This window comes from Nannospalax galili, unplaced genomic scaffold (assembly GCF_000622305.1).
Source record: "Nannospalax galili isolate Female #2095 unplaced genomic scaffold, S.galili_v1.0 scaffold34, whole genome shotgun sequence".
Taxonomy (NCBI): domain Eukaryota; kingdom Metazoa; phylum Chordata; class Mammalia; order Rodentia; family Spalacidae; genus Nannospalax; species Nannospalax galili.
The window spans coordinates 9,070,351-9,096,499 of NW_008338996.1; the positions used below are offsets into that span (position 1 = coordinate 9,070,351).

The 26,149-nt window shown below is 49.6% G+C and overlaps 2 protein-coding genes across 13 annotated transcripts in view; both read right to left on the reverse strand.

The window, feature by feature from the left end:
* Positions 1-1,442: 1,442 nt before the first annotated feature.
* Orm1 (orosomucoid 1) lies at positions 1,443-3,480 on the reverse strand. Its single transcript, XM_029563760.1, has 5 exons — positions 3,332-3,480; positions 2,815-2,957; positions 2,522-2,592; positions 1,704-1,811; positions 1,443-1,582 (listed from the first exon to the last, which is right to left on the reverse strand). The coding sequence occupies exons 1-5, from the start codon at positions 3,443-3,445 to the stop codon at positions 1,458-1,460; spliced, it is 561 nt and encodes a 186-aa protein (XP_029419620.1). The 5' UTR covers positions 3,446-3,480; the 3' UTR covers positions 1,443-1,457.
* Positions 3,481-12,167: 8,687 nt separating this feature from the next.
* Positions 12,168-26,149, reverse strand: part of Col27a1 (collagen type XXVII alpha 1 chain) — a 125,581-nt gene continuing 111,599 nt past the window's right edge. For 5 of the 12 annotated variants that reach the window (XM_029563727.1, XM_029563729.1, XM_029563728.1 and 2 more), the window contains 12 exons: positions 23,788-23,841; positions 23,276-23,338; positions 22,844-22,897; positions 22,668-22,703; positions 22,564-22,581; positions 22,316-22,351; positions 21,565-21,591; positions 19,827-19,892; positions 18,077-18,245; positions 17,090-17,199; positions 15,506-15,724; positions 12,168-13,970 (listed from right to left, as the gene is read on the reverse strand). In XM_029563727.1, the coding sequence (XP_029419587.1) occupies positions 13,824-13,970; positions 15,506-15,724; positions 17,090-17,199; positions 18,077-18,245; positions 19,827-19,892; positions 21,565-21,591; positions 22,316-22,351; positions 22,564-22,581; positions 22,668-22,703; positions 22,844-22,897; positions 23,276-23,338; positions 23,788-23,841 (999 nt within the window). In that variant the 3' untranslated portion in view covers positions 12,168-13,823. Of the gene's footprint in view, positions 13,971-15,505; positions 15,725-17,089; positions 17,200-18,076; positions 18,246-19,826; positions 19,893-19,997; positions 20,205-21,564; positions 21,592-22,315; positions 22,352-22,563; positions 22,582-22,667; positions 22,704-22,843; positions 22,935-23,275; positions 23,339-23,787; positions 23,842-26,149 lie in introns of those variants that run through there. The other 7 variants (XM_029563732.1, XM_029563731.1, XM_017798267.2 and 4 more) reach the window with 6 other exon arrangements.

Genomic DNA, 26,149 nt, shown 5'->3' on the forward strand with positions numbered 1-26,149 from the left:
ATCTACACACACACACACACACACACACACACACACACACACATGCACACACGCACGCACACACGCACGCACACACGCACGCACACACATAGATGAAGTATTTTTAAAAATAAAAGCACAGGCCGGGGGTGGTAGCGCATGCCTTTAATCCCAGCACTTGGGAGGCAGAGGCAGGCAGAGCACACACGCACGCACACACGCACGCACACACGCACGCACACACATAAATGAAGTATTTTTAAAAATAAAAGCACAGGCCGGGGGTGGTGGCACACACCTTTAATCCCAGCACTTGGGAGGCAGAGGCATAAATAAATAAATAAATAAATAAATAAATAAATGCACAGTGATTGACAGGAGAAGACCAGGGTTTGTCAACCAGCTCTCCAAAGGCCTCCCTGAAGAGCCTAGGACTTTCTCTGAGCCTCAGCTTATTCATACCTTTAGAGGGAGCACAACCATCCCCATAGTGGCAGGTGTTTTCTGAACACTCTGCCAGAGGCCCCAGGCTGAGCCTGTTGTAGCACTGTTGTGCAGAAGAAGCAGCTGAGCTCAGGTGGGTGGCTGATGCCCAGGAGGCAGGCCCAGGACTGGTGGCTCAGCTCTAGAGGCTGTTCATGCCCTCTCTCCCTGGAACCCCAGGACTGGTGGTGTCAGGAAGGGCTCTTTATAAAGGCACTTTATTCTAATAGTCGTGAAAGTGTTCCATGTCTCTCAAATCAGGTGCCAGATCATCAGCTGATCCTGCAATCTCCACTAAGACAAGGTGGTAGGGGAATGGTGACTTTCCCCTCAGCACAGAATTAGAGGGCAGCATCAGGAAGACATCCATCCATCCATCCATCCATCCATCCATCCATCCATCCATCCATGTTCATGCCCTCTCTCCCTGGAACCCCAGGACTGGTGGTGTCAGGAAGGGCTCTTTATAAAGGCACTTTATTCTAATAGTCGTGAAAGTGTCCCATGTCTCTCAAATCAGGTGCCAGATCATCAGCTGATCCTGCAACCTCCACTAAGACAAGGTGGCAGGGGAATGGTGACTTTCCCCTCAGCACAGAATTAGGGGGCAGCATCAGGAAGACATCCATCCATCCATCCATCCATCCATCCATCCATCCATCCATCCACGCAGGCCATCCTTGCCTATAACCAAAGGGCTTACTGCAGTTTGGGTGACAGAAAACCACAACCCTTGTGCAGATGGTAAAAAAGAGAGGTAGGGAAAAATCTGGGACCTTGAATCCAGCTATTCTTTTAGTGGTCCTTTCTAATCCTTCCCTCCCCTCCCCCCACATCCTCTCTGAACTTTCTGGAATCGACCACTCTCCCCCAAACCAAGTTTCTGGGAATTCAGCTGTCTCTGCAGGGAGACCAGTTCTATGCAGCCTTAGCCAGCAGCTTGCCCTTTCTGGACCTCTGGGGTTGCCCCAAATGGGACCACTTCCAGGGTGGTACTATCTATTCCCTTTGTTTACCTTTTTCCAGTCAATGTATGTGATTTCTGACTCATCTATGCCCACACTTTTGGCAGTCTCCTGGTATACTTTCAGAAGCTCTGGGGTAACATCTGGCTTGTCAGCTGCAACAGGGAACGGAAGGTGGGGTAAAAGTTCAGTACATGGGAAACCAGGCAAGGTTGGGGATGAGGGACTGCAGGAGACACTGAGCAGAGCTGGGGCTCAGGGCTGCAGGGAGCCTACCATAGAAGGACAGCCCCCGGTTCTTCTCATCCTCCAGGGCAAAGGCAAGCATGAAGGCCCTGTACTTCCTGAGCAGCTTCAGCTTGGCGAAGTGTTCTCTGCCCGACTCTGCGGGAGGAAGGGCTCTGTGAGTGGATGGGCTGGTGCAGTGCTCTTCATTCTGAAGATCAGGGAACCCACAGCTATGAACAAATGCTTGGGGCCCCCTAGGCTGCTATATGCCAAGCCCCAGGCTGAGTAGTCCAAGGATATGGGATGACAGGAGCCTCATGTGGATGGTGGCTGTCAAGACCTCTGTCCCCATTTCACAGGTGAGGGGGATGAGTCTTGTAGAGAAGCCTCGGGGCTGCTAAGTGGTATCTGATCAGGCCCATTGGCATTTGTGTGGTTTTGCTATGTGCTGTCCCTGGTGACAAGGGGCATGGGTAAGTCACTGGAGGCCCAACCCATGGGCTCCCACCCTCAGCTCATGGAGGACTTAAAGAGTATTTAAAAGAGAGACTGATCTACAGTGAGATGATAGATTGAATTCTAGTTCTAATTACAAGCTGTGTCACCTTAGGAAACAACTTCTTGTTTTTCTGTGTCCTCATCTGATCCCTATGACACCCATCTCAGAAATCAGGTAAGTTCAGGTAAAGCATTTCAAATGGTGCTGAGCACATAGCAAGAATGCTCAGGTTTTGGTGGTCATCTCTGTGCCCTCTGTGACCACAGCCTCCACAGTCTTATCCCTCCCTCTTCCCAGAAGTAGCCCAGCCCCTTCCACAGGCAGACCCTTTCACAGGTGGACCTTCCACCTGAGTGCTGGTCCTCACCGAATTTGGAAAGGGTTCCATTCTCTCTCTGCACCTGCAGCAGAGTGGAGTTATAGACACACCGGTCCTCTCTAAAGGCAGACAGAAAGTGGGACACAAAGAGAGAGAGAGATGGTCAGTCAAGAGAGGTGACTGTCACCCAGCACAGCACTGGGGCAAGAGGCAGGAGAGAGAACAGGCAACTGTCTCCATGCCTTGGTGGTGGGGGATAGGGAAGGACCAGGAGGAGGCAGGGATCACTGGAGGTGTCCCAGCATCCAGGAATGGAGGCTAGCACCAGGGCAGGGACTCACATGGTCTGGTACTCTCGAACCAGTATGGTGTCCTCTGTCAGGTTGGGAGCAAAGTGAAAAAAATCTGCCTGGATCTTCAGAACTGCCTGCTTGTACTCGGGGTTGTGATGGGCCGAGCCAATGAAAAACCATTTGCCGGAGAGCTGGAGAGAGAGGCAGGCCCACAGGTGAGCAGGGTTTGTAGACCTCAGCAGTCCCCAGTAATGGGGCCGCAGGCAAGTGACCCCTCTGTGCCACAAATGGAGAAACTGAAGCCCCAGGCAGGAGGTGGACACACATCAGCTCAGAATCAGCCATTCCTGCTGTCCCCTGCTTGGGGGCCTCAGTGTGGTGCTTCTGAGTTTGGGGTCGGGGGGGGCCACCAGAGTCGCCGGGTGCTTAGTTTCACCCTGTGACTCAGAAGAGGAAAAGACAGAGCCAAGAGCCAAGGCTGGGCACAGCCATGTGGAGAAGGAAAAGCCCAGCGGGGAGACAGTCATTTACAGCACTCAGGGCCAGGTCCAGGGCAGGTACTCACCCAGTCCAGGGTGGCGTTAGTGATAGGTATTTCTGTGATGTTTGCATGTGCTGGGTTCTGGGCCTCCAGCAGTGGCAGGAGGCTCAGGATGATGAGCATCTGGGGTAGCGCCATGCTGACAGAGATACCTGGAACCAGGTAGAGCTGGTGGCTGGAGGGTGCAGTGACCTTTATAACAAGATGTGGGCAGGGCATGGGAGTCAAGCCAGGGACTGCACAATTGTGTCACAATTCTCCCAGCACTTGGGAAAGATTTTGTGCAAAACCTTCTCTGAAACCAGTTTCAAGTGCAGACCTCAAGGCCATCCCTGACAGAGGCCCCTGCCCTGGAGCTGATAGAAAAACCAGAGTTGGGTTGACTCAAAGTCAAGGTGGGTCTGAGACTAGCCTGTTAACACTTAACATGTAACCCTCCATAGATTTCAATATAGGCCCCCAGCCAGAAATCCCATCCATTTCCTGTCCCATGGAACTGTCCCATGGGAGTGGGGCACAGCCACAATAAACCTTGAAGGCACTGTGGGATTGGGAGTGAACTTGGGAGACACTTAGGGAGGCCGGGAGTGAAAATGAATTTGATGCCAATGAGCATGAAGCATCCAGGGTTCTACCCAGCCCTGGAGGCAGACACGTGTCTAACAAGGAACATCTAAGTTGAATGTTTAGTTTGGCAAATCTGTGACTTGAGTGTCTCCCAGTAGCTAAACCATAAAATGAAAAGGTTTGCCAGTAACACCCCACCTGCCACCTGCCATCAGCAGAGACCTTACCTCTTTCCGGCAGTACATTCCTCATTGGGATCAGTGCCCAGCACAAATGAATAGTCCTCTGGGTTTCAGATGGGGCCAGATATTTATTAACATGAATGAACACTCTAAAATTATTGTTATGGCCAGGCATGGTGGCTCACACTGAGGCGGAAGACGTGCTGAGGGCTTGAGGCCAGCCTGGGCTACATAGTGAGATCCTGTTTCAAAGCAACGACATGGGACTGGAGAGATGGCTCAGCAGTTAAGAGCACTGGCTGCTCTTACAGAGGACCTGGGTTAATTTCCCAGAATCCACATGGCAGCTAATAACTGCCAGCTCCAGGGAACCTGACCCCTCTTCTGGCTTCCACCAGCATTGCATGCACATGGGGCACTTAGATGCATACAGGCAAAACACTCATACACTTAAAAAAAAAAAAAAAAAAAAAAAAAAAAAAAAAAAACAACATATAGCCAGGCGTGGTGGTACACATCTTTAATCCCAGCACTTGGGAGGCAGAGGCAGGCGGATCTCTGTGAGTTTGAGGCCAGCTTGCTGGTCTCCATAGCGAATCCAGGCCAGCTATGGCTACAGGGAGACCCTGTCTCAAAAAGCCAAAAAAAAAAAAAAAAAAAAAAAAAAAAAAAGACACAACAGAACATATTACTATGGGGTTTATTCACAGCTCTGTATTCTTTCTATTTCCTATATGATGCATACATTTTCCTATTTCAGTGCAGTCCCGAGTTAGGGTTTTAATGATGTATAACTTGCCATTCATTTACTCTGTTCTAACTTTGTGAGACTCTTTCTTTTTATCTATGTCATTCTGTATTATATTTTTTTCTTCTTATATCAGAGCAACAAATTACCTTGTAAAATTACCATACTGTCCAACAGAGAGAAAAACCTGTCACATACAGTATCACGTGTGTGAATGTTCCTAGCAGCATTATTCAAAGTAGCCCTGAACACCAATCTATTAACTGCCCATCACCAGGAAAATGGGAAATGGATTGTGACGTTTCATACAAAGAGTGTTGCTTAGCAACAGAGAGAGAGATGAAGTACTGATAGACATGACAATAGGAATGGAAGCTCAAAAAAAATGTTGTACCCAGTCAAAGGCACTCAGATTTCCCAGAGGCAGGACTGTATGAATCTGTTTATAAGAAGTTCTAGAACACTCCTGAATAATCTGGAATGATAGAAATCAGGTCAGTGGCTTCAAAAGAGGGGAGCAGAGGAAGGTCTTGGGGGTGCCCTTCAGTGGTGTTCAGGGTATCTACTGGTGAGGAGCCACACAAGTGCACGCCTGGGAAATCTCACTGAACTAGACACCCAAAAGGTATGTGTTGTATTTGATTTATTCTAACTTGAGAACGTTGATTTCCTCTCAGAGAAAACAAAACCAGGACAAACCCTAAAGCACTGAGATGATGAGTTCCACCCCAATTTAGCAACACACTAGAGGAACCTTTTCCATATCCTTGTCAAGCTGGAAACTAATGTCTCTCTCATGAATTTATTAACTAACACTTAAGCTCATCTATCTGTTGGTATCTGATACCTAGCATCCCATAGCTTAAACATCCTCTCTCACAGCCAATACAGCCTAGGCCCCATAGAAGTGATTCCTTACATCTGGGACACTACGCTGAACCTACAGGCCACTGTATCCCAATGCTCCTGAGCTTTGTGGCTTATGTGTGGCTACCACAAGAGACATGAGGCTTCAGGGTACAGGGAAGATTTGAGGACCTTGAGTTAAGAGAGATCAGTGAGCCCCACTCTAGTTCCTTCTTGGCATGAATGCAACACTCCCACTCCAGTTCCTTCTCGACCTGAATACAACACTTATACCATCAGCTCTTGTTTCCTGTAATGACAAAAGTCCATCTTCTCACAACCTTTGACTGTGGAAATGTTCCCAAGTTGAAGCCAGGCAGTATCTGCCATGGGCACATAAGGTGACTGAGAACCAACTTGGAATGGCCCATTACTCACATCACCTCTCAGCCAAGGACACACATCCTACCTCAATGGGGTTCTGGACACTGACAACCAAACCTCTTTCTGCTTTACAACATGAAGGTCTTTAGATCACTGGTCTGTGGGTCTCCATTTGTTCATGGGCAGAAATCCAAGGGGTGGCTTGTGGGAGGCAAGGATTGACCATAAGTCCTCAGACCTCAGACTGTAAGATATCATAAAGGGCATGTAGTCCCTGCTGGCCCTCATAATCACTCAGGCTACCCCTGGGGTCTCACTCTCTACCCACATAGCTGTCCAAGCAGTTTCTGCAAGCATACCCAATACCCAGTACCCACCCATGTGGAATGCTTGACTGCCTTATCTAACGAAGTTCTTGTCCTTTGTAACCTGTTGTTCCATCTGGCCTGGGCACAATGGCAAAGTGTGTGAGAAAGAGAGAGGAAACTGCCTAGGCCAGTTGAAGAGAGCAGTGAAGCACGGGTTTGGCTCTTCTACTTTGCTAGCTGTGTGACCTTAACTTCTCTGTGCTTTGATATCTCCATTTGTCAAACAAAGATAACCACACTGACTTTCTTGGGTTGTTATGAAGAGTCCATCAGTTCCTAGTTGTGCAATGCTTGTCAACTCAAACAAACTTTCTTCTCCAGTCTATTGACAGCAGCCTTCACCTTCAGTTCAGTGTCACTCTGGTGGGCAGGAAAGAAAGCCAGCCTTAGGCCTACTTCTATCATTTAGTCATCACAGGTTATATTCTATCTTCTAAAGGCACCAAAGTGCAAAATACATGCCTATTATAGGCTTAAGAAAATAGATTACTCCCCCATTGTATAGAGGAGGCAACACATGGCTCAGAGAGGTGAAGTAACCCAAGGGAAGGCCACACAGCAGCAGAACTCAAGCCATTGTACATTTGAGTGTGAGGAACAGTCGTCTGCCTCCCTCTGCAGCAATAGTTACAAGGACAACAAAGGGGATTCCCTGGTCCTTCTTACCAACTACAAGTCAGGGTTGAGGAAATATATCAAAGACCATTAACTCAAGTTCGAGTTCTGTTAGGTGATCTTGGGCAATGTAGGATGCAAAATCTTTGGACTTCAATTCCTTTGTCTGAAAGTCAGTCACAGTATGTTCAGATCCTGCAAACCATGCATGAAATGAAAGCACCATCATGCTTTGCATTGGTGCAGGGGGGTGTGGCCAGCACACAGGAACCACAGCCACTGTGGGGGTGAATAGTGCTGTTCCTTGACTTGAAGCATATGTAACTAGTCTCTATACATCAAAGAGCAGGGCTGAGGAGATAGCTCCTTAGGTAAAGTGCTTACCCTGCATGAGGACATGAATTTGATCCCAAGAACCCATAAAAAAAGCTAGGCATAGTAACACATGCTTGTCATGTGGGCCCTGGAAGGCCAGAGACAGGCAGGTCATAGGGTCTGCTGGCCAGCTAGGATGACCTATTTTGTGAGTTCTAGATCAAATGAGAGACCCTGAATAAAAAAAGATGGACCACTCCTGAGGAAGGACACCTGATGTTGATCTCTGGTCTCCACAGAGCACAATCACCAGCAGTTAACTATTAATCTATTGCTCATGTTTTACCCTGCTGTTGTGGAACAATAGCCCCATTCTTGACTGTCAGGCAGCACAGAACATAGAGTTCTCATTGTGTAGAGAGAGAAACTGAGGCCCTTCCCAAGACCCCACCCCAATTAAGAAACTGGGCCAGGATCCACCTCCAGTGTCTTTGTCTGCCCCCCCCCCACTTTCTCACCTAGTGCTAGTCATGTGGGTGGGCTGGCCTTGGCTAGGCTTATGGCACTGTGGACAAAACAAACACAGGCAGGCCTGGACTTTCCCCTGGAGCCAAGCCATTTCTGCCAGGGACTGTCCTAACTGCTTCCTGACTCCTGGATTGTGCAATGAGGGATTGGGAAGGCCAGGCACTGCCAGTTTAGGGAGAGCTGCCACCTTCTCCTCAGGGGATAAACTGGCTCAGTTTGAGGATCTTCACTGACCAGGTCACAAGGGGAGATGAATCTGGACCAGACAAAATCATAAGCATCCTCTTCTCTTCCTCTCTGGTCCTTCTTGGTTCTCGTCATGTCTTCATATCTGCAAAGCTGACACCTCAGAATCTCTGACTTCTGGGCTAACCTCTGTCTTTGGCCACCTGTATAGCTTGTCTCCAGGAACCCATAACAGGTGGAACCCACTGGCTGACCCAAGCTCCTGTTTTGAACAAATCTACTGCTTCTGTTGCTTGGTGCCCTAGGCCTCCCTGCCCCTGCCCTACAGTCCCCAAGAAGTGAATGGCTCTTCTGGACATGAGAATGGGCAAGGTTGGCCCCTCTAGCTGTGTTGGAGACCTCTGTTACACAAAGTGGAAGTCCCTTCACACCGGACAGCTCATGTAGCTCGGGTTATGTGCTGCGGGCTCCTTTCATAGCAAGATGTCTTCCTGACATCTTTCCTGACTCTCCCTTTGAAGTGGCCGCCACAAATGCCCTGACATAAACATGGCCTCTGGCTCTAAGCAGACCATGCCTTCCTGTGTGATTTTTCCAGGCGGCCAGCAGTCTAGCAGTGTGGCAGAAATCCACTTCCACATGTAAATAGAATGCCTCACAAAGCATCTAACAGCCAAAGCTTTTACCACTACCCCCATGGTATAAAATATCCTAGCCTTCTCTTAATAGTGGGAGATAGGGTCAGAGATTGGGTCCCAGAGAGAATTAAGCTGTAAGCACAGACTGAGCCGAGCCTTGAGTCTTGTGTACCGGCGACCATGCGACCTAATCCCCCCTGAGGGCAGCACTCTCCGTTACCGACCCACGGACACACACTAGCTTTCGCAGTCTCCGTACTCCTTCCCTGCGTGGTTCAGTGGCCAGGAGCCTCGCATCCGGAGGAAGAGTACACGGGTGGAATAGAGACGGGATTCCGGCTGGACAATGCTCCAGTAGCAGGGTAAGCTCTCAGCATCAGAGAAGTTGCGGCAGCCACCAGCTGTCGCCAGCACCAGAGACTCAGGACCCGAAGCAGCCGCAGGGAAAGCCTGCAGGGCACCTGACGCCGCTCCCGGAGCCGCAGCTTCCCAGAGAAGTCTGCGGACCCGCTGTACCGCTCCGGAGCCGCCGCTTCCCAGAGCAGTCTGCGGATCCACAGGGAGTGAGCGCACCCCACTCCCGGGAGCCCAGTGCAGTCCCCCCATATAGCTGCATCCTCAGATCCAAAATCATGCAGATTCCCATCCACCTGGGTCTTCAGCACAGAGAAGTTGCTCAACAAACTGGTGAGGGAGATGAAGAGGAGGCAAGGCCTAGGAAGAAGCAATGATCAAGTTCACAGCATTTCCTGAGCTCTCTTCTGTGACTTCAAGGGAACATATGGGTCCTTTGCAACCTGGGACCTTCCCATGGAGAAATAGACAAATACATAATAACCTTCCCACCTGTGAAACTGGAAGTGACTCAAACCATTGGGCAAACTGGGCATGACAGTATCTAAAAGACTTCCAGAAATGGTTCTGGTGCCTCTGGCTCCAATGTCATTTCCCATTGTTAGGGCTTGAATGTGAAATGTCCTCCTCAGACTCCTGTTTCCTAATACTTGGTCCCCAGCTGGTGGCACTGTGTGGGGAAACTGAGGAACTCTTGGGGCTGTGGGTTAGCTAGCACAAGTGGGGCACTGGGGTCTGGTCTGGAGGTGGTCCCCGTCCCTGATACTGGCCTGTGCTATCTGCTTCTTGGTTGGCCGAGATGTCAGGAGTTCAGCCATACGCTCACTTCTGCCTCCACTGAACTCTGCTGCGCCCTGTGTACCATGGTGGGCTGAAGCTGTGAACCCAAATAAACCTTTCCTCCCTTAAACTGCTTCTGCCAGGGACTTGGTCCTAACATCGTGAAAGGAGGTAGGACCTGATTACCAGAGAAATGAATCGTTCTTATCTCTAAAGCTTCATGTTTTCTCTTTTATTCCAGTGCTAGAAAGTCATTTTCTAGTCTTTAAAACAATGTGCAGTTCTGTGGTTCTTGGGACTCTCCAAGGAGAACTAAAAGACACTAGATTGCTGAGCCCTACCCTTGGGCTTTGGGGTTCAGATATTTGGAGTGAAGCTGGGAATTTATCTAACTGTCTGGGGTTGAATCTTGGCTTTACCTTGGCCTCCCCAGGACCTCGGGCTCTTCCTCAGGCCTCAGTTGTCCTCTGTACAAGACTGATTGGAGGGTGTGCCTTCGATGTGGGGCTCCCCATGCCCTTCCAGTCCATGTGTCCTGGCTCTGAGTAGCTCTTGAGGCTAGCCCCGGGTGGTTCTGGGGCTTGCTCTCTGGGAGGTAGGGTGCTGGGGAAGGGGGGAAACCAGGACTGATACCCTGATACCCTGAAAACTTACTGCGGTTGGAAGCACCAAACCCCTTGTATGAATGAAATTGTTGGTGATTTGTTCTCTCCAATGTAAGAAAGGCAGAGAAATTCCGAGGTGAAGAAAAGTGAAGAGTCAGGAGATGTAGGTTCCCAACACACGCATTTAGCCTTCAGACCAACAGCTGTCTTCTAGTTTAAGTATATCACTCATATGGCATACTTAGACAACATATGTATTGCTTATCTGAAAGTAAAATTTATCTGGGCATCAATAATAATTATTTGTCTAAACTGGCAGCCTCAAACTTCATTAGTTTCTCTCTCTCAATGTTTCTCTCTCTCTCTCTCTCTCTCTCTCTCTCTCTCTCTCTCCATGCCACCTTGTATGTGGAGGTCAGAGGACAACTTTCGAGAGTTGGGTCCCTCCTACCATGGGTTCCGCCTGAACTCACGTCATCACCAGTCTTGTGGCAAGTGCTTCTGCTCCCTAACCTGTGTCGCTGTTTCTGCAGCCTCGGACTTTGCCTCATGCCTTTTCAGAGGCAGGTGTGGCCATGACTTCTCTTCAGACACGAACTTCTCATACAGAAACATTATTCACATTAGCCAGCAAGGGGACAAAGTCCAGATGTCCCTCAACTGATGAACAGATAATGTCTAATCGCTTCATACAGTGTGGCTTTGGCTTCGTGCGAGGACAGCCATCTTGAGTTGTACCCACCATAACTGTTTTGGGTGACTCTCTTCTGTCTTCCTCACTGTTTCCCAGTAAACTATAAATAGGCAAAACTAGTAGAATGTTACGTGGAGCTTCTATGTATATGTGTGTGCATGCATATGTATGTGCATGTTCATGCATCTGTGCTTGAGTGTGTATGTACATGTATATGTGCATGCATGTGGAGGCCAGAGATCAGCCTCAGGTGTTGTTCCTCGGGAGCTGTCAATCTTATTTTTGAGACAGGGTCTCACACTAAACCTGGAGCTAATTCATTTGGCTAGGCTGATAGGCTAGAAGCCTCAGGGATCATCCTGTCTCGATGTCCCTTTTGCTAGGATTACAAGTGTGTGTCATCACATCTGAATTCTTACATGGGTTCTGGGGATCGAACTCAGGTCCTCACACTTGCGTGGCAAGCACTTTACTGACTGAGCCTTCTCCCCAGCCCCAGTACATGGAGCTTTAAAAGCAGACCCTTGTGCAAGGAATGTGCCCTTCCTTCTGACCCAAATTTTCAGTGATCCACTCAGTCTTGCTGTATCCAGGACCACCCTTTTGTAGTGGGTCCCCAGTTGTGCCCTATACAGTCCCAATCTGTCAGCCTCTTTCTTTGCTTTCAAGGCCCCCGTGGTCAGCTCTTACACACTGGTGTATTGATACAGAATAATACAATGAAATCAAGATCACCATCAAAATGAATGAAGGACTGATGCATGATTCAACACATGTTCAAGGTCTTGGGTTCCATCCCCAGGATGTGTGGGGAGTACGGCTGAGAGGCTGGGAGGGGCCAGGACAGCTCCTGGCTTAGGGGCTTGGAGGCAGAATAGCTCCATCTACACATCAGTATCCACTGTTTGTCACCCTTGTTGCCCTAAGCCCCAGACACCAGCAGGAGTCACTGCCTAAACAGGGCAACCTCTGTGCATCTTCCCACCGTGACCCACTGGAAACTGCCCTTGTAAGCTTTGTGAAGAAGCATCAGACCACAGACTGTCCTTCCGTTGCCTGTTTTAAATATTTATTTAAAGTCTGGAATGGAACAGGAGAAACAGAACCCATTGGGGTTTGAACACAGACATTTTGACAGAAACAAAGGACAGTGAATACGCATCAAGAGACAAGAGGGAGGCTGGAAGGGGATGCAGAGGGCAGAAACAGGAAACCGAGCAAAGATGAGGACCAAGTGACAAACATGCACATCCAGGCTGGGGGACAGGTGGGTGGACACAGAAGACATGGGGGGGAGGATGGGCCAGAGTGAGGTATTAAATAATGGAAAGAAAATTCAATTCCCCACCAGACACAACTTTAGAAACACAAATAGAGACTTCGACATAAATCTTCCTTCTATAAAAATAATCCCATAGTTAAAATAACTTCAAATTCCAATTGGGGTCCCGACTTGTTTATGATTCAGGTCGAATGAAAGGTCACCATTGTGGAGACCCCTGAGGTACCCATAAAACTGTTCCATCCTCCTCTGCCCAAATTGGCACTTGAGGGAAAGGATGGTGGGATTCTACAGAGCTGTGATGTGAGAAAACAGGGTCACTGCACCTCAAGGACATGTCACCTGGCTTCAGAGATGCTCTGTATTCACAGCCCACCTTCCAGGCCAGCCTGGACCTGATGCCTTTGGAAATCGCTTTTTCTCCCAGGACTACTCTAGGGCAGATCCTGTAAGGGGGACCTAGACCCATCTAGGACCAAGGCAGTTAAACGCTTCCTCTAATACTCCCAAGTCCATAATTAGTGGGAAATCTACTTTTGGTTTCAGAAAGGATTTGTCCTTTTTTCTTTTTTTTTTTCCTTTTTCATTTTTTCTTTTCTTTTTTTTTTCCCTCCTCAGCAGACTACAGGGATGATGACAGTAACATTTTTTAACTTCCCCATTTGGAGGATAGAGAGATGTGTGGACAAGGCATCACTCAAAAAAGTTTCTTCAAAGTCCATGGTAAAAAAAAAAAAAAAAAAATAGTAGCACCTTTAGAATCTTAAATAAGGTTTTTTTCTTTTTCCCTTAAAAAAATCACATACACTATGAGAGACAATTATGAGCACCAGCGATTTCACAGTGGGAGGTAGCCCATGTACCCCAGCCCAGGGTCATGACCCCAGCCCAGGGGTCTGCCTCTCCACACCCCCAGCTGTTGTTCTTGCTCATCTTCACCCTTCCCAGGTGAAAAGTCAGAAACACATCTTCTCTTTGCTTGTTTAAATAATATATAGATAGACTTTTTTCTTTCCTTTTTTCCCCCATGTCTCCTTTCTAATATTGCACATCAAAACTGCCTGGCAGGGTCCAGCTGACACCATGTCCCCTTCCCTCAAGGTGGCTTCAGTGTGGGGCTCTTTGGGCAGGAAGCCAGGGAAGGAGGGGGTGTCCGCAGGGCTGGGCCATAGGCCAAGGGCTGGGATGGGTTGTAGGCCTAGCTTGTTCTGGCTGGCTCTTTAGTTGGTCTTTGGGACTAAGCTGGGATTGGTGGTTCCCAAGGACAGCCAGAGTCTTGATTCTTACCCCGCCCAACCCCTGTTGAGCAGACAGCATCTGGGGCCTGCACAAGGGCCCTAAGGCAGGTGGCTGCCTCTCCTGGGACCAGGTGGCCTCTCTTCTTCCCTCCTTCACAAAGCCTAGAGGAGCCCAGAGGTCAAAGGTCAGAGAAAGCATGCAGGTCCAACTTCGAGGCGGTACTGCTTTCCTGATGAGGCAGGCGGGAGGTTGTCCACGCTGACGATGGGCAGCTGCTGTGGGTCCTGGGTTCGGAAGGTGAACAGTGTCTGGTGCCAGCGGCCATCATGGACCTGTGGATGGGTGGGAGGATGACAGTGAACATGGTTCTTGCATTTTTCCCAGCATCCATCTTGCTTTCACACCAGCAATGACCTATGTTCACATGACTGGGTTGGTGACCTCATTTAAAGATATTCCTTCATTTTTTGAAATGGAGGTCTTTAAAGGTTAAAAACTCATTCAATTTTATGCCTTACAGGGTTTATACTGATTTTTAATATTTTTAATTTTTAAAAAGTTTTTTATTATTTTATGTGTATGAGAGTTTTGCCTGCATGTATGTATGTGAACCACATGTGTGCAATGCCTATGGATGCCAGGAGAGGGTGTCAGATCCACTGGAACTGGAGTTACAGATGGTTTGCAAGCCACAGGTGCTGGGAACTGAACCCATGTCTTCTGCAAGAGCAGTCAGTGCTCTTAACTGCTGAGCCATCTCTCCACCCCTTATTTTAATTTTAATGTGTCTGTACATGTGAATGCAGGTGCCTGTGGAGGGTAGAAGGTACCAGATCTCCTGGAGCTAGAGTTACAAGTAGCTGTGAGTCACCTGACCTGGGTGCTGGGAACCAAACTCTAGCCCACTTCAAGAGCAGCAAGTGTACTTAACCATCGACCATCTCTCTTAACCTCTTTTTTTTTTTGGTTTGTTTTTGTTTTGGGGGGTTATTTAAATGGTTGGTTGGGTTTTTGAGACAGGGTCTCATATAGCTCGGGCTTGCCTTGGACTCCTGTTTCCAGCCTTGAGTTTGTGTTGGTTTTTATTTTCATTACAATAGTGGATGAAGTCCATTGTAATTTAACTTTTGGGTGCATTCTTAGTTATTTCTCATGAACAAATTCTAGAAGTAAAATTGCCAGACACAAGGGCAGGAACTCTTCTTGGATACATATTTGGTTATATATTTACACACAGCTGTTCTCCACCTTCCCCCCCCCCAGTAGCTTTATATGGGGGAGCCACTTTCCCCACATCCTCACTGACACTGTGTAGTATTAGTTTCTTTTAATTTTATGAAAATCATTTTTCCCTTTTTGTGACTTTCTGCCTCCTCTGCCTCTTAGATTTCACCCTGTCTAAGGCATTTTAAAATGATAAAAAGTGTTAAGAGAAGAAAGAAATTAGCTTGAGTGAGATGGGGCTAGAGGACAGATGCTCCTTTAAAGAAACCTTGCAAATAAGAACTATCTACTAACCTGAAGCACTTTACCAACTCACCATGCTGCCCCTTAGGTTCCCAGAGAGGAGAGGACAGGCTAGGGATGTGGCTCAGGAGTAGAGTGTTTGTCTAGTGTATTTGAGACCCTGGGTTCAACCCCCCCCCACATACACACACACACACACACACACACACACACACACACACAGTGCCTAGAGAGGAAAGTTAATAAAATCCATGCTATTAAATGAACTGCTCTAACGAGATTATCACATGTTGATAAAAATTGTACATGATAGAGTATAAAATTATATCATCTTATAAAACCACGCAAGTTTCTCCTACTGTCCTTGTGTCAAAGGACAATGAGGGGAGCTAACAGTTACCTTGCAGCCATCCATAGATACCTCTGGCCTGAACTGACCCCCAGCTTCAAAGACTTGCCCATTCCAGGCCCGGAAGCGCACAGCCTGCCTAGCAGAGGGGTGCCCTGGGCCCTCCTGCCACACGGTCAGGTTCAGGCAGTGGATTGTGATGTGCTGTGTTCCCTCGGAGCTGAGCAGGTGCAAGAAATTCATTTGGACCCGGCTGACAGCAAACTCCACCTATTGGGAAATGCAGGTGAGAAGCAGTGCCCACAGCCCTCAGATCCCCGCCTTTTATGGAGAGCACCAAGGTGAGCTCTTTCCTATGTGCCCAGTCATCTGCCCATTGGAAAAACTGGGAAACTGAGCTCTGGGTGAGCTGGTTCTGCTCCAGTTTGCTTGCTAGGCTCTCCTAGTTGGGAGGTCTTAGGGATGATGGGGTCGAGAGCCTGGCAAGAGTCTTACACAAATAGAGTGTAAGTGTGGATGAAATGAGAGAGAGATTTCTCAGCCTAGAAAGGACTCAGAGTTCCAAGAGCTGTAGGGTGAGGGTTGGTAGGAGGTGGTGGAACCTTCAGAAAGTGGGGCTTAGTAGGAGGAAGTTAAATCATTGAGGGTGTGCCTTTGAAGGGGATGTTAGGACCAACCTCTTCTTATCTTTCTTTTTGCTTCCTGACAGCTATGAAGCAGCTTTGCTCTGCTACAAGTTCTTACCATGACACATGATGTCCTACCTCACCCAACCAGAGCCAATCAACCAGAGACTGAAGCCACTGTCAGAAGGAGCCAACATAAACCCTTACACCTTTGCCTGGCAGGCTAACTACATGGCCCCAAAACTTCCAAGTCACCAGAGAAGGGGTCCACTCACTACATCTGTGCTGGACCATCAACTCCAGCTGCAGGAACAGTGGTAGGTCTGGCCTCCCCACACTTGGCTAGGGGTCAGGAAGCCAGCAAAGACTTGTTGAGCAGCTGGCTGATGAGTGAGACTATCACTGTCCCACTCCCAGACAGGGGGCTGACGAGATGGGTCACAAAGGGGTGGGGCTCTCCACCTCCCCTGCAGCCAGAACAGCTTCTCAACATGGCACCTCCCTCACACATGGAGGGGCTTTTGGAACCACAGAGCCGTGGAGGGGCAGCCTGCACAGAGGAATGGCCATATCCATAGCTGCTGTCCACTTGGTTTGTTGTTGAGTCATCTGGCCCTTCCCCAAATGCTTAGTCCAGGGACAAATGTGCCCAGCAGGCACTGAACATCAGTTAATAACTGTATATACAACTGTGGCACTTGTTCCAGACACACATCTTCTCATGTCATACTAACAACTCATGATTGATTCTCCAAGCCAGGCCCCCTTGCCTAATTATTCTGCTTTCAGTTTGAGGCAGAATATTCCAAGAGAAGGTAGGACTTTCAGTGCTGAGCAACTTGAGAGGGTTTGCCAGTCACACATTCATCCTATCTGTCCCCAGCTTCTAGCTGAGATAATTAAATCTCAAGAAGTCACTTTTCCACAGCACTAGAGGAACACAGACAGGGCTCAGGGCAGCACTTGGCAGGGTAGGCAAAGCCTGGTGGAAGTGGGGGGAAGGTGGTACCTTGGAGGCCGTGATGGGTTTCAGACATGTCTGCCCACCATGTGTGAAGTTGCAGGAGACTTCAATAGTGTCAGAGGAGCAGCCGAGGTTGGGGTCCACCCAGTAGGTACCTGCAGCAAAACAGGGTGGGGATGTGCGTATGAGGAAGGAGTCCAGAGAGGGTTCTGTGGAAGGACCTGTATCTGTGACCCACTGGCTTCCAATGGGGCAGGAAACTGGGGGTGAGACAGGCAGACAGGATCTCTCCAGACACAGGGAGGAAGGCGTGTCTTCTAGATAGGGCTCATCAGTGTGCTATTGCTGGGATGTGTCTACTTTATAGAAATGACAGGTCTTCACAGACCTCAGCTCTTTGAAGAGTTTCTTCAAGGCCCAGGGCTCCTCCCAGCACCTGCTCAGGAAGCTGGGCTCAGGGCTTGACTCACAGCCAGGTACTTCTGCTATGCCCGGCTTCCCTGCTGAACTTCCAGGCTGCTGAAGACTCAGCAGCAGAGGAAGGGATGTTCACATCTAGTCCCAGCTCTGTGTACAGAGCAGGGGAGGGGGTTGGATGATGCCATGCCATGCCCCAACTCCCAGATGAGAGGTGAAGTCAAGTTAGAAGGTAGGGATCCCCTGCTCACCCAGGAAGTCCCTGGGACTGGGGTTCTCCTGGCCTTTGGAGGCATTTTTTCTGCAGAGCTCTTATCTCTGTGCCCCTAAAATAGTTGGTTCTTTATGGTTTCGTGGGCTATGGCAGAGGGGGGCCACACCTCTGTGTCTGTGGAGTATCCTCACAGCCTGAAACACAGGCTGAGCAGATTGAGGGCCAGTGGTTGTTTGTTGAATGAATAACTGATGCTGTATGTCTGTCTCCCTGAAGACAGAACATGGCCAAGATGCACAAAGAATTCAACACCCCATTGGTCTGAGCTCCTGAAACTTTTCCATAAAACACTGCATCAGACCCAGGCAGAAAGCCCTCCTTAGCTCTACAGACACTCTTACCATCCACCATCCTCTGCTCACAGTCCATGAGGTCCCGGCAGACTCGGGCTGGATTCTCCTTGGTTCCCAGGGGTGTCTTAATGCTTTGGATGAGGTTGCTGAGGTAGTGTAAGGTTTTGAAGACCTCCCCGCCCTGGTCCAGCACCAGCTGGTCCGGATAGCTGTACCCCTGTTACAGAAGAGGCATGGCCATTAACCCATTAAGTCCTAGGTCTGCCCTATTTCCCCAGACACATTGCCAAGTCCGCACTGCCTAGGAGATTGTGCTCCCAGGTCCTGGCGAGACCAGGCTGGCTTACTCCATGTCACAGATAAGCAAAACAGGAGTCAGGGACACAACATTGCAGGGATGGTGCTGGTTGAGGGGAGCCAGCTCAGCCATGAGCTATACCCATAAGGAAAGCAGGGCACACAAGATACTAGGGAGAGGAGGAGGAGCGGGGAGGAGCCTGCTGACTCCCCTGGTGGGAAAGAGGGTGCCTATAAAACACTAGGATGGGGTTTAGGGGGGCGCAACACAAGTCCTGGGAGCAGGATTTCACCTACAAGCAGGTCTGAGGGTGTGAAATGCTGGGATGTAGGGTCTTCAGGGGTCCTGATCTGCTGGCATTCAATGTGACATGGAACTTGATGCCAGAACTACAAAATAGAGCTAAGCAAGTACTTTTCCCTCTGGAAGTGGCAGAACCATGTGTGTCCATGAGTGTGTAAACATGAACATGTGTGTTTGTGTGTCAGTAACTCTCAGATGCTCTCTACCCCACTGTTTGGAGAGCTGCCACCCCTCCAGACTCCACTGCAGCTGGCAGCCCACATTCTATCCTACCACAGGTCCTCCCCATGATGGGGCCAGTCTTGTGGACCACCAATGGGTGAGGAGGAGGGTAGAGCCCTCTCAGGCAGCCTGGGTCTCTCATTACTAAGCAGTTAGCCTTGATATATATCAGACATCTGAATTCTGCACCATGGATAGGATACGGTGCACAGGGCAGAAAGGAGCAGGGTGGCAGGTGCTCTATCCACGGTGCAGTTTCCAATGTTAACAGATAAAGGATGGCTGTGGGTTGTGCATTCCCTGTGGTCAGGACATGCCACAGCCCTTCAGCTGGGGAAGGAAGTTCACCCTGCCTCTCAAGCAGCCCTGTCTCTCTCTGCTGACCTCCCTAGACAGATGGCTAGGAGCTCAGTCATGCTTCCCTGTTTCTGAACTGTGAGCTGCTGCCTCCAGCACATGGAACCACCAGGAATGCAGCCCAGAATAGGTCTGAGCTTCAGTGAGCTCCCCATCATGGGACAGAAGAAAGGCTACAAAGGGGGCTCCTGACATGGCCTGGACTAGAGGACACCTCAGGCCCTTCTCAGCCTGGAGCCGTAGAGCAGAGTCAACCACAGGCTGGGCGTCAGCAGCAGCTTGGGACTGACTATACACTTTCTGCTCCTGCAGAAGCCCTGGGTGATTTTGGGAATCTACTGCAGGCTCTAGAGCCTGGTGAACATCCTTTCCCAACTCAAGCCAGCCATAGATCAGACCTGGGAGCCTTTAAAGTAACACAAGGGCGTAGGGTCTGCTTCAGGCTGTGGGGCTTTGGACTGTGGTTGTCCATCAGAGCTCTAGTAATACTCTCATCTGGGACTGTGAGGTGTCACTAAGACAAGGGCTCTGACACACTTGGTGCTGGCCACGGGGATAGCATTGACCTCCATGGCCACCCTCTCTCCCAGGCAATGCGTGCAAAACTCCTGGTGGTACCTCTGATCTGACTGCTCCGTGGGTGTCCATCCAAGTCTGGAAAGCTGCTCCAAGATCATCTTGCTGCTGAGCAGGGAAAAGACAATGGGTGTATCCTGTCATCTCAGGGACCCCTAAGTTCCAAAAGTGGGAGCCCAGGGTCCGAGCACCACCCTCTCACTCCTACCCTACCTCCTATGACAGAGTCTTGACCAAGTCACATGCCCTCTGCAGAATTCCTTCCCTTGCAGAGAGTCAGTGCTGACCATGCCACGCCCTCTCTCTAAGTCCTTCAATCGATCCCCAGGGCCTTCAGGATTAAGTTCAAACTCCTCAGCATAGTTAGGAAACCCTGTGTGATTGTCATGCTCTTCAGCCTTGGTTCCTTCCACAGATGCCCTAGCAACAGGCACACACAATTCCAAGTTCCCAAAAGCCTTGCTCTATCCAGCCCCAGGACCTTTACATGTGCTTCCATTCCCTAGGAAATGCCTCCCTTTCTCTGACACACTAACTGGTTATCTCAACTCGGGGGGCTGATAATGCTCCCCAAGGGGACACGGGGCCCCATAAGATGGTGTGATTGTAATTGCTATGAGCAGGGAAGGGGCAGTATTGGCATCTAGAAGTGAGGAATGCTGTTAACTCTCCTGGTCATGCAGGCCAGTGGCTCCCAGGGAAGCCAGGCAAGTGTCTGCAGCGCTCTGTACTGGTCCCGGGATGGGAGGTGCCTGTGGATGCTCTTGTCCACGTGCTGGTGAGGCCCCTCCCCCACACCCTCAGATAGACCCCCATGCCTTGCACTATAACTGTTCTCAGGTTTGCCTGGCCTCAGCCCTGGGACCCAACTGGGTGGGGCATAGCTGCTGGTCTGTGGAGAACACTACAAGGGGTTTGGGATTGGGGTCCAGAGAGGAACTGTGGGAAAACTTGCAGCCTGCACCTTCCAACCACATGGGGGAGGGAAGCAGCCACACAACCTCTACCTTGCTTCCCTTCTTCCAGAACTGCTAAGTGGGATGCACCTGCTCACCTAGGCAACCCACTTCCCAGTGTCTTTAGCATGATAAGCGCTGGGCAAATCTCAGATTTAAAGAGCACAAAGCCAGTTCCTTTTCCATGTCTTGCAAAGAAAGGGCTCTGCCCGACTCTCCTTCCTGTGCCTGTCTTACTGATGGAGGGAAGGGGCGAGGACAGGCATGCATTCCATAAGTATAGACGGTGCAGAGGGAGGGGGAGGTTGAGCTGGGAATACACTCAGAGAGTCTCATGGCCCTAGGGCTCCTTTTCCATCCAGCTTCCTCATACCCATGCTCCAGACACCGTCAGGGTCAGATCCAGGGCTCACCAGTGTGGAGGTAACATGGGGACCCATTTGTCTCTGGGCTAGAGGAGGTCAAGCTCTGATAGGGCTGCAGTGCCCATTAAGGAACAATAAGGCCCTTCAAAGTCTAGAGAGGAGGGACACAGGTACCAACTCATGTGTGTGGAGGATAAAAATGAGGCAGAGTTAGCATTGGCTCCTCTGGCTCAGCCAGGGACAGGGCTAGGAGAACCCTTCACTCTCAGATCTCTCGCTCAGGGCTCCTCCTGCAGTTCCAGTGTCCAGGGCTCCAGTGCAAGGGGACAGGAGGACATGGGCATCCTCAGGCCCAGATATCGATTCAGTCACCGAGCCCAGAGAGAGCTTGGCTGCTTCCCCCAGGCCCACCACCCAGGGCTCAGCCCAAGAGGTCAAAGAGAATAGGATGCAACTTACAAACTGGATAGGATGCACAGGAGGACCCTATAAAAGAAGGTGCAGGGTCAGTGTTTGATGGGAGCTCGTGTGGGAGGCTCGGGTTGTGGAGATTTGAAAGGGCTAGCCAGCAGCAGAAAGCCAGCCAGGATACAGGTTGGTGGGCCTGTTGGCTAGCTGTTTCCTCTGAGCTGAAACATTTCCTTCTGGAGGGGAAGGGGGTCCTTAAGACTCAAGAAGCTAAGAAAACTTACAGGGGACAGGAAGCTCATGAAGTTGTGAGACTGACCACTCCCTCCCCAAGGTTACACAAGCAGGAACATTGCTGGGAAGGAGACTTTCCCATCAGCCACGCTGCCTGCAAGTTGGACAGAGAGTTCCAGGGGCACAGCTTTCTGGAGCCATCACCCATGTTAGGGGGGCTTCTCAGTGATGCTGTTGCCTTTGAGTCACCCACACTCCTGTAAGTGACCCCACTAAACACACTGGCTCATGAAGCTAAACTCAGGTGGCATCATCTCTTTCATCTAGTGGTGCCCTATCTGAGGTCAATAGATGTTGGTTTCCATCTCCCCAAGAAGAATTGTACAACAGGTCCTGACTGGGGCTGCTCTTTGCCTCGCTGAAAGTCTGTGGGCCACAGGAAGCACACCAGGCCTGCGAGACTGGAGCTCAGGGTGTATTCTGCGGGCAAATTCTTGGTCTCATTTAGAGGACCCCACCTCCAGTCCTGGGAATCTAAAATGCCCAGCATATCCATGTCATTACCTACCGGTGGCCCTGGCCGTCCCCTCGGGCCAGGAGGACCCTACAGGAAGAAAGAGAAAATAGTCAGTGCTGGACAGCTCCCCTCCCAGACCGTCCCAGACCCAGGGATGAGGTTCCACTGGGATAGTTGGGTACAGAGGGGATGACTGTGATCCAGAGGGACAGAATGTATGGGGACACCAGGCCCTGTAGGAAGGACCTGACACCCATCCCTGTCCTCAGCGCCCCCATCTTCACGCTCAGCCTACTTACCCTCGGGCCTTGCAGTCCCTGGAGACAGAAGCAAGGGAAGAGTTAGACCTGGGCCAAGCAGTGGCTCACCTCCCACAGTGCCGCCCACCAGGCCATCCACTCACCCATTCCCCTCGGCTGCCTTTGTCGCCCTTTGGACCCTGCAACAAACCACAGCAGTGAGATAGGGCTCAGAGAGGAAGTCCCATCTCCTAGAGGGGAAAACAGGCTCAAACTAGTTAGATCATGAAGCACTTGAGCCAAGTGGGCAGGGGACCCTCAGCCCTCCCACTGCACATACCGGGAGTCCAGAAGGTCCCAGCATTCCAAGGGGCCCAACGATGCCTTCCTTTCCCTAAAGAAGAGAGAGGCTATGAGTCCTCGTTCTGGGCCTGGGGAACAGAGTCACAGAGGGGGAGGGTAGCTGAGTGTCCCAAGGGAATGGAAGGGAGAGCCCCCCACTTGAGCAGGGCCATGCATCTCCTGAGCCCCTCCTGCATGCTGGGGGGAGCCACAAGAGTGGGGAAGGGGGGTATAAGGGAAGGACTAGAGCAGTGAGGGAGGAGTGCAGCCTGCAGGGATGACATGAGCAAGGGCATGAAGCTGGCAACAATTGTGGACAGAGGAGGCTCCAAGAGTGAGGAATAGGAACAAAGGACATGTGTCCAAACAGCTGGTGGCTGGCCTTAGACCTGGGGCAACTGCCCTGCTGAGAGAGAGAAAGGGCACTTACCATCAAGCCAGGAGGCCCCCGAGGGCCCTGAATGCCTTTGAAGCCGATGTCTCCAGGGGGGCCCTGTGGGAAGCAGGAAAGGGTTGTGCCCCAGGTAGCTACTGGAGAGTACCTAACAGTGCCCTTGTCCCTTGGCTCTGGCTTGTGCCCTTCTAGGTTTATCCGAGAGGCCTTAGGAAGAGAAATAAGGCCTCTGATTCTTTGGTGGGTACTGGCTAGGTGCCACCAGGGTGCTATGTGGTGTATGCCCCGGTCTTATTTTTTGCAGCCATCCTTGGCTATCTGTCCGTTTTGCACATTGGGACAGCAAGCTTAGATGGAGTGATGAATCTGAGGTACAGAGCAGGTAAACTGTGGAGCTGGGATTTAACTCAGGGGTGCTGGAGGAAGCAGAGGGCTGAGCACACTTCCAGCTGGCTCCTGGTCCACACAGAGGCAGCTCAGGGAAGGCCCATGAAGTGAATCCATGGATGAATGAGTGGCAGAGGGCACAGTGCAAAGAGAGTCCGTACCTTAGGTCCAAAGAGGCCAGCCACTCCTGGGAAACCCATCTCACCAGAGTCACCCTGTGGGAAAAGGAGACCCCTGTGAGTGAGCAGAGCCAGGGCAAAGGCGTTGCCAGCCACCTGTAGCAGATGCCAGTCAGTTCAGAGGTGGAGTGGGTAGGCATCCGTGTCCTCTGCCAGAGGAAAAAGCAGAGCCCATCTCAGAGGTCCCACAGCAAGCCCCAGGGATCTACCTGTGTCTATATCCCCAGTGCTGGGATTATGAGCACGCATTGCCATACGTATTTTGTTTTTTTGTTTTTTTTAATGTAAGTTCTGGGACTTGAACTCAGATCCTTATGTTAGCATGGCAAGCATTTTACCAACTGAGATGAGGCTCCTCAGCCTCATCTTTTTAATTTTTTAAATTTGTATGAGCGTTTTGCTTGCACATATGTAAGTGTATCATGTACACGCAATGCCCACAGAGCCCAGAAAAAGGTGTTGAATCTCCTGGAACTGAAGTTAAAAATGGTTGTTAGCTGCATGTGGGTGCTGGGAACTGAACCCAGGTCCTTTGCGGAAGCAGCCAGCGCTCTCAACCACCAGGTCATCTCTCCAACCCCAGTCCTGTCTTATAAAATGTATATGTTAGTGGCTTTTAATACATTCACTAAGTTGTGCATTGATCACCACTATATAGTTTCAGAACTTCTTCATCTATCTGAAAACAAACCTTGAACCTACTGGCAGTCACTCCCTTTCTCCTTCCCCTTCCACCCCAGCACCTGGTAGCTAGAGGTTTTTGTTTGTTTGTGTTTATTGTTTGTTTTGTTCTGTCTCTATGGATATGCCTATTCTAGACATTTCATACAAGCAGAAGCATGAAGTATGGCCTTTTGCACTTGGCATCTTTCACATTTTCCAGGTTCATCTGTGTGGTAGTACTTTTCTCTTTTTAATTGCTGAATAATGTTCCACATGTTATTTACACATTGATCAGTAAGTGAACATTTGAATCATTTCTGTTTTGTCTATTCTGAATAATGCTGCTACGAAGATGTATGGAGTTACGTTTTTAAGTTCTCTTAGGTATACATTCAGGAGGGGAACTTCTGTGTCCCAGAGTAGCAGAACCGTATCAGTTCTCCAAAGTGACCGCACCACATCACAGTCCCTGCAGCAGCAGCAGATGAAGGTTCAGTTTCCCTGGTATCTTTGCAAACACTTGTTATTTTTCATCTAAAAAATTATTTGCATACTATTATTGTGCGTATCTGTGAGTGAGGATAGGCTCATGGCACAGCATTCATGTGGAGGTCAGAGGACAGCTTTCCTTTCAGGAGTCGTTCTCTCCTTCCACCTTGTTGAGGCAGAGTCTCTCTTATTTCAGCCTTGCTGTGTCCTCCAGGCTAGGTGACGCCTGAGTTTCTGGTCAGTTCTCCTGTCCTCATCCCCCATCTCACCATAGGAGTGCTGAGAGGCATCTGGCTTTGTTATCAGATTCCTGGGATAGAACCTAGGTTGTCAGGCTTCTGTGATAAGCACTTCTATCTGCTGAACCACCTCCCTGGTCCTTGTTCATCTTTTTAAACTAAGCCTCTAGAGAAAATAGGAAGAGGTACCATGTGACTTTCATTTATTGGCTACTTGCCTATATTTGGAGAAATGTCTATTCAAAATTTCACCTATTTTATAATTGGTTTGCTCTTTCACTCTTTCGTTGTGTTCTTTATATACACCGGACAAGTATTCTTGATTACATAGCACTTGAAAATGTTTTTCTCAAAATAATAATTAACTTAAATAATAAAAAATTTATTATTTTTATTTTATGTGTATGCATGCATTGACTGCATGTAGGTAAGTACACCCGTGTCATGCAATGGCCGTGGAGGACAGAAGAGGCTGTTGGATCCCCTGGAACTGGAGTTACGGACAGTTGTTAGCTGCCATTTGGGTGCTGGCATTCAAACCCACACCTTCTGCAAGAACAGCCAGCGTTCTTAGCCACTGAGCCATCTCTCCAGCCCCACAAATAATTTTAAAAAATGTTTTCTCCTGTCTTACAGGATTTTTCACATTCTCCGTGGTGTTCTGTGAAGCACATGTTTTTATTTTGATGAGTCCCTCTTTTCTTGCTTTGCTTCTAAGAAACCAAGACCTAATGAAAACAAAATACTTCTTATGTTCAACGATCATTTCAAATTTCTTACTGTGATATCTTTTTAAAAATGTATTTATTTTAGGCCGGGTGTGGTGGCACACGCCTTTAATCCCAGCACTCAGGAGGCAGAGGCAGGCGGATCTCTTTAAGTTCAAGGCCAGCCTGGTCTACATAGTGAGTTCCAGGAAGCTGGGGCTACAGGGAGACCCTGTCTCAAAAAAA

Coding starts and splice junctions, on each gene's coding strand:
- Orm1 (XM_029563760.1), bottom strand. CDS start 3,445: ATGGCGCTACCCCAGATGCTCATCATCCTGAGCCTCCTGCCACTGCTG. Junction 2,958..3,331: donor CTAACGCCACCCTGGACTGG/GTGAGTACCTGC, acceptor CTCTCTCTCCAG/CTCTCCGGCAAATGGTTTTT. Junction 2,593..2,814: donor GTTCGAGAGTACCAGACCAT/GTGAGTCCCTGC, acceptor GTCTGCCTTTAG/AGAGGACCGGTGTGTCTATA.